At 45.4% G+C, this 7,860-nt stretch overlaps 1 protein-coding gene across 1 annotated transcript in view; it reads right to left on the bottom strand.

Moving 5' to 3' along the window:
- Positions 1 to 5,426: 5,426 nt before the first annotated feature.
- The window catches only part of MIB1 (mindbomb E3 ubiquitin protein ligase 1), a 68,712-nt gene continuing 66,278 nt past the window's right edge, over positions 5,427 to 7,860 (bottom strand). Inside the window, exon 21 of the mRNA XM_015417143.1 lies at positions 5,427 to 6,782. Coding sequence (XP_015272629.1) covers positions 6,642 to 6,782 — 141 coding nt within the window. The 3' untranslated portion in view covers positions 5,427 to 6,641. The remainder of the gene's footprint in view (positions 6,783 to 7,860) is intronic.

Here is a 7,860-nt window from a genome sequence, read left to right as displayed (position 1 = left end):
GGGGGGACGTGCGAACTGTCACCGCGTACGTCCGCTCGGGTGAGGTCCCCCCGGCAGACATCACATTCCGGCTGGAGCGTGAGCGCGCCAAGGTCCTCTATGGGCCGATCGAATGGAAAGATGAGTTCGGGATCGGCACCTGTGAGTGCCGCCTCGTCGTCAGCTTTCCCCACGACGCGGTGGGACAGCTAGTCCATCTGCCCCGCTATCTCTTTATGGGCGCGGACCGCGTGACGTTGCGCTACAGCAGGCAGCCGCCCGCCTGCTATAGCTGTGGCTCATACCGGCACATCCAGCGGGACTGCCTATCCGCGCTTTGCAGCAGGTGCGGGGCCCGGGGCCACCCAGCCAGTACCTGTCCCAATGAGGCGGTATGCAGGCCCTGAGGGCAAGCGGGTCACCCCTATAGGTTGTGCCGGCAGAGCGCCGCCAACAAACACTGGGAGGCGGAGGCATTCGAACGAACGCGGGCCGAGGCAGCGGCACGCCTGCAGCGCCAGGAAGCAGAGCGGCGGGCTGCTGACCAGCAGCAGAGGGAGGCAGAGTGGGGCGACCGACGGCGCAGAGCCGCTCAGGACTGGCAACGAAGGGAGTCCACAGCAAGGGCCACGCAGGCCGAGCGGGCTTCCCAAGACACACCCGCACAGTCCACGCCAGTGCAAGACGTCTCGGAAGAGTGCACCACCGATGCTTGCTGTCGAGGAAGCCGGTGGAGTCGAGATGGCTGTCGAAGGACCGCAAGCCTCTGCAGTCTGCGACGATGCCACACCTGATCTGGTCACCCCAGAGCTGCCATCCACTACTGCTTGGGAACGGCGCCACCGGGCCCGGCGCAAGGCACGCCACCTCCTCGATTCCTCACCGTCCAGCTACGAGCAACACCTCCAGGTCCCTTTGGTACCAGACCAGGCAGGTCAACCAGTGGAACGAAGGCAGCCAGCGTCGGAGGCCCCTTTGGTGCCAGTCCCGGCAGGTCAACCAATTGTACACATGGAGCCAGCACAGGTTGACCCACATCCGTTGCCACCAAAACCACAGCGCCCGCCACCACCGGCGTGAGTCAAATCACAATCATCCACTACACTGCTAGTGCCCTATGAATCTTCGCAGGGTGCACCACCCACGCCTCATCCGCACACCAGCATCGCTAAGATGGACCAGGCGGACCAACAACTTCAGCCCCGCATATCCAATTTGGACCAGTTGTTCCCTCATCAGAAACGGCCACCAGAATCCGCCTTCACCACTCACCCTTACCCAATGAAAACAATGCCTGCACTCCTGGGCACGCTGCATCAGCGCCGGGAGTGGCGGCTTCCTGCTCAGACTCAGACAGTCTTTTGCGTGGTTTCGAGGGTGAAAAGCCAGCTGCAGGAGAGAAGTGAGTCGGTACCTCCAAATCATCTGGCGGACGTTCTATGCATGCTTTCGCGGCCGCCTTCCTAGCTGCAACAGAAAACCCATCGTTGTACCCGCCACACCCGCTGCATACTACTAAAGACCGGCAGCAGAAATCTAGACCTGATCCCAAATTGTCACCGATTCTTGTGGATTCGGGTGACGATACCGATGAAGGCAATGTGGACACTCGTCAAGCCACGTGCTTGCCTAGTACTTGGAGCCTAATGATGACTCCGTAGCAGCTTTTGCATTACGTTCAGAATTGAATAAAATAAACTGACAACCACTGGGCACCAGGGTGAGGGGTGGGGGAATCGTATAGAAACCAGTTAAATTGATGCATTTTTTACGGTTTAGTTTACTCATGTTCTTAAGCATTCTAAGCTACCCGTGCAAGTATTTTTTCCAGCATTAAAGGAACAGATTACAAAATGAGATATTCATATTGATATTTATGTACATGCATACATAACTCCATTTTGGTAGTTATACTCAAACATATCTGGGACAAATATAAAAGCTTTGACCCACAAAACCCCATTTATTGGTTTGGCATAAATGTTCTGAGAGCCATGATCTTGAGACTGAAGATTTAGAAGCAAGTTAGACAAAAAAAATTATGTTTATATATAACATTCACTTTGAATTTGAACCTTGGGTCTACACAAAAACAGATCTTCAAGAAGGGTTAATTTTAACAAAATTTATTTTTTCTGATCGTGTTGGAAGGTTCTATCTATAGGTATGAAAACAGAGACCATTTTCCAATTCCAGGACTTCTCCATATAAAGTATTTCCAAAACAGATTCCTATTCTGGTAGTATCAACCTTACTCCAGTGACACTAATTGCATGGAACTACACAGTTTTGTGTAGCAATGTCAAGTTAAAAACTAGCACAATAAAGTCTGGTGAGTATCCACTAATTCAGAGGCCCCCACCCTGCCTCCAAGGTGGCAGAACAGCAAGTAGAGTGCAGAGGCTAAATAAAAGCTCAACAGCCTTACCATCCCAGCGCACTGTACTGATGATTCACTAAGGGACAGGATCTGTAGCTTGTCCTTTCTCCTTAACACCAACAGCAGAAGAACCACAGGACGAAAAGGCAGAGTCTTGTAACTGAAGTTGAACTGGGGTATACCACAGAAAAGGGCAATGATAGGAATATTTCCAGCTGCTTCAGTGCACAACTGCTCTTTTCACCCACTGGCTGTGAAGTAGGGACAGCTCCAATTCCATTTCCTGTGGCCTCTTGCAATTATTTCCCCATTTCAGTATTTATTCGGTCAACTTACGCAGTGCAGGCACAGTACAAAGAATGGGGAGCCAAAAATAACCAAATTGCTGGTTAGGCAAGCTCACTATCACTGTGGGATCAAATGCTTTATCTGGAGACTCTAGATTCTTTCCTAGCTGTCCTTTTACACTAAGAGCAGACTCCATAAATGGTTCTCTGATCAGGATTATATCCACACTTTTTAATGTGTGCTTAATTTACATTGCTTAATAAAAAATTTAATTCAAGTCTTAACAACTGCTTGTGTTTACTATAAAGGTTTAACTAAGTACTTATTAATAAATTAAGAAAAAATTCAAACAACGTAATGTTCTCTGTTCACTAAGGAATGTTACAGTAACTTGTTCTTCACACAGTAAACAGAATGGCGTAAAATAGCATCAAAGACATAAAAGGTTAGACTTCCAAATCACTAACGAGAACATGTATCCTTTATTCTACCAGGTTTGAACTGTACTCAGTGCCTCACACCTCTTTTTAATCAAATCATTTTCACTCTTCTGCTTACAAGGCTATTCAAGATTTTAAAATGTTGACAGCAATAGGAGAGGGGGGGCAAAAGAACAAAATGAATGGGAGCTTTTTAATTTTTCCAGTTGGGTTAAAATTTAATGTTGAAAAGTATCCAGTTGAAATGGACTTCTATCATATATCAGCTTGAAGTGGCTGCATCTACAAACACTTTGATTTTAATGGAGCTCTAATTATTCAAATACCTGCAATTTTATAGGGGCTTTAAAATTAAATTACATCTTTGCAAAGTAAATGTCTTTGACTCGCAAGTATTGACATTCACCATCTGCCTACAATGTCCAACATTCTGTATCTTCCTTTAATTTCACACACAGGCCATCTTTTTTGGATTAGTTTCTTTAGACAAATGTAGTGTTTAAGATCAATTATTAAAATGTCGTATTTGATGGTAAACTCTAAATAGGTCATTGTATCATTTTAAAAGAATGCTTTATTGTTACCTATTCTATTAAAAACATTCTTAAACATGCCAGTTGTTTCAAGAGATGTCCCAAGGAAACAATTACCAGTACCTTTTCTATGAAATAATAGTGCTTCCAATATACACCTACTATACAGTTATAAAGGTACAACTTAGGGCTAAAGGAGACATTACATCTACCATGAATCAGGTTAGGGTTTCCCAAGCCATCTTAGACAGATGTTACTGATATTTGGAACTAATGTTTCCAAGTTCTCGGTGCTGACTTGGCTCAGGAAAAAAATGTAGGAGGGAGGAGGAACAAGGAACTTCAGCTCCTTCCCCTGCAATATTTTCTCAAGCCAAAATGGCCACACCGGGGGGGGGGGTATTCACTCTGCGCTGGGTTTTTGCGTGCTGCAGCCAGTACATGGGAAGTCTCATAGCAGGTCAAATAGCTCAACTCCTTGGCTGTTTCAACTAGAGGTGGGGGAGGCTAAGGCCACACCTCTGAGCCAAATCAGGCCCCAGCACTGGGGAACTTTAGTATCATATGTCTGTAAGACTCTTGGCAGATGTAATGCCTAGTGTGGCCCTCAGCTCTTGATTTTGATGGAACTTATTGATGGTGAGTTTAGGAATCACAGCCTGGAAACTCAATCTTACAAACCCTTATTCAGAAGTAAATCCAACCAACACCAATGGAACTTATTCCTAAATTTGTACCGTCTACGAATCATTAGCCATAGTTATTTAATTTTTCCATTCATTTAAAATATGATCAGGTTAATCTGTGTATCTAGCCACTGCAGAAAATAAAGTCTTAGAAATTCTGGTTTGGAAAGAGACTACTGATTTATGGAGCATCATGCCATTCTGTTACCATGTGAACACATACCTTGGGTTGGACCCAAAGATCATCTTCAGCTGGTGTTATGCACTTCTGCCATCATAACAGGACTTTTGCCACCCTCCTCCTACCACAGCCCACTTTCCTGCCAGAAATCCTAGTCCTGGGGGATAAAGGACCCTCAAAAACAGTGAGGGAGTGAAGTGAGTGTCTACAGTGAGAGGGAAGAATCAGTAACACACACACCCTTTCAACTGGCAGAAACAACATCTGGATCCACCATACATAAGTAAAGGTAAAGGTTCCCTTGCTCGAAAGCCAGTCGAATCCAACTCTAGGGGTGCAGTGCTCATCTCCGTTTCAAAGCCGAAGAGCCAGAGCTGTCCGAAGACGTTTCCGTGGTCATGTGGCCAGCATGACTAAACACCAAGGCGCACGGAACGCAGTTACCTTCCCACCGAAGTGGTACCTATTTATCTACTTGCAATTTCTTGCTTTCAAACTGCTAGGCTGGTAGGAGCTGGAACTAGAGATGGGAGCTCACTCTGTCATGCAGCACCCGGGTCTCGAACTGCTGAACTACTGACCTTCCACAGCCTGCAGTTCAGCGTCTTAACCAATTGAGCCACCATACATATCTGCATGTACACAAAGTTGCCTTATGCTTGCTTCTGTACATAAACGGCGTTCCTAAGTACATGGTCAATTAACAGAAACCAAAATATCAAGCAACGCTTCTAAAGAGCAGACTACATCCACCATATACAGCATCTTCCACCAAGCAATATTCCTGTTCAAATAAATTTAACAAGAATAAAATTACTAGTTATAACAATATAATAACTTATCTACATTACGGTTAAACACGAAGACATATCTATCCATTACAACTCCAAGAATTAAAGCTTTTATTCCTGAAGTCATGCATCATGTCAGTTCTGTGGTTTAACACTTATAAACAATTAAAGGAACATTCAGAGTAAGTTCCCACTGCCCTTGGGTGAAATTTGCCTTAAGCCACCAAGTGTTCAAATTTGTGGAAGTCCTGCAAAGAGATCAAGCACTGTCTTGCTCATCAGTAACTGTATGATACCAAGTAATTTGACCTATAAGGCTGTTCACACATGCTGCCAGATCTGAAACAGAAATAGGAGTCGTCATGCTTATTGCAAAGGAAGCTGTTCCTTTGTAAGAAGGAAATACATTAGCCAAATGTCTTACGAAGTGGCACCGAATTTCATCCACTAGACTTTCCAAATGTTAATATCTAGTCCATGGTTATCCAAACACCACCATGTACTCTCCTTTCTCTATAACCCTGGCCCTCAGCTGAAGGAATAAGGCTGAGATCCAAAAACCACTCAGGCATGTAGAGGGTTTATGCCCTGGCTTTACTCCTTTTATTACTGGCAGCAGCCTGTATTACACCCTGAGTTTCCTCAGTTTTGGAAACAGGTTGTCAGACAGCTAATTTTAGAAGGAGAAGACTCAGAACTCCAACTGTGTGTGTGGAGCCCACAGGGCAGCCCTTCTGATAAACAAATTTTTGGTTTGTTTTTAAAAGTCCTATTTGCTTTCAAACTAATTTGGAGCAATACATACCACATAAAGATTTTAGAACCAACGTGTAACACTGAAAGCGCTATTTGTTGTGCTTATTTTTTATTCCCATACTTAGCTTTAAGCTTCAGCTTGCTGCAGCAATTTACTACTAACGCTACTATGAAATATCTTAAAATGAATACAATTTAGAGGATTTAAAAACCCTGTTTATACATGAAAACTACTGACAGTATAAAAACTAACATGTCTGAAATTAGAGCTCATACATACAAAACAAAATTATCAAGACAATAAATCAAGATTGTCCCTTTAACATAAAGGGGTAGGGAGAAGGGGAGAGGCAAGATGAATGAAAAACTGCTTTGTTAATTCATCTATTTTTTGTCTAGCTTTCTTGACAACAGGAGAGGTTGGCCACTCAAATACTGATCTGTGTTGAAACTGCCAGTCTTTAAGCACTTACAATGCAGCATGCTTACTCTGTAGCATTAGAAATGTTTTCATGACAGCCTTCAAAGCTGCCACAAAAGCTTGCAGAAACTCAATGAGTTAAGTTTACTAACATGACATGGTAAAAGAAAGAGACACTTTATATTTCTAATACAAAAGAATCCTTCGTTCAATAGCTTTTCGACAGATAGGGCATTCACTCATTCGATCACCACAAAGTTGACATGTTCCATGCCCACACAGAAAGATCATATTCTTCAAACGGTCCAAGCACACAGGGCACATAGTCTGTAAGAAACAAACAAGTAACTGCAATATCTGGAGGAAAAAACAAAGAAAATAGATACTATTCCACATTTAAATATGAGACTGGAAAAAACAGGTTGCTTACATGTAACTGATGATCTTCGAGTGGTCATCTGTGTATTCACACCCATGGGATCTAGTGCGCTCGCGCTGGATCGATCGGCATTGTAACAAGCTCTTTAACGAATTTTTGCGCCCAGTCCCTCAGGCATGGGCAGGAACCCCACTGTGCGTGCCCAGAGGGGTGGGCGCGGACATCCTGCCAGTTCCTTCGAACCACCGCAAATCAACCCCTATTGAAAATGTAAAAGCTGACAGCAGCGGGGAAAGAGGGTGCGTGGTGTGAATGCACAGATGACTACTCGAAGATCATCAGTTACAGGTAAGCAACCTGTTTATCTTCGACGTGGTCTCTGTGCTTCACACCCATGGGAGATTAGCGAGCAGTGGCCTACCTGGAGGAGGGTGCTGGCAGGTCCTTACTGCGTCACCAAAGATAGAATGTGACGTCCCATGTTGGTATTAAGAGTTCTTACGGACGTCCAGGGTGTAATGCCTCATGAAGGTGTTAGGCGTGGCCCAGGTAGCAGCCTTGCAGATGTCCGTCAGGGGTACTCCCTGGAGGAAGGCAGTGGAAGCCGCAACAGCCCGGGTTGAATGGGTCTTGATGGGTCTTGATGGGGCCAGGCAACGGCTGCTTTGCAATCAAGTAGCAGAGGTGGATGAGACCCGCAATCCACTTTGAGAGGCGTTGACCCGTGATGCGAGTCCCCAGCCTCGCTGGTGTGTATGAGACGAACAGTTGGGAGTCACGTCTCGTTGGGCGGGTTCTGTTGAGGTAGAACAGTAGTGCCCTTTTGACATCTAAGGTATGTAACAGTCTGTCCTCTGGGGATTTCAGAGCTGGGAAGAAATCCGGGAGAAAGACCTCCGCCTGACACCACATTCGGCAGGAAGGAGATGTCTGGTACGAGGCGGACGCCGTCTGGCAAGAATGACAAATAAGGCGTGTCATGCCGGAAAGCCAGTATTTCTCCAACTCGCCTTGCTGAAGTGACAG

This window comes from Gekko japonicus, unplaced genomic scaffold (genome assembly GCF_001447785.1).
Source record: "Gekko japonicus isolate JY-2015 unplaced genomic scaffold, Gekko_japonicus_V1.1 scaffold1055, whole genome shotgun sequence".
Classification (NCBI taxonomy): Eukaryota; Metazoa; Chordata; class Lepidosauria; order Squamata; family Gekkonidae; genus Gekko; species Gekko japonicus.
This window is presented reverse-complemented; position numbering and strand designations above follow the sequence as displayed.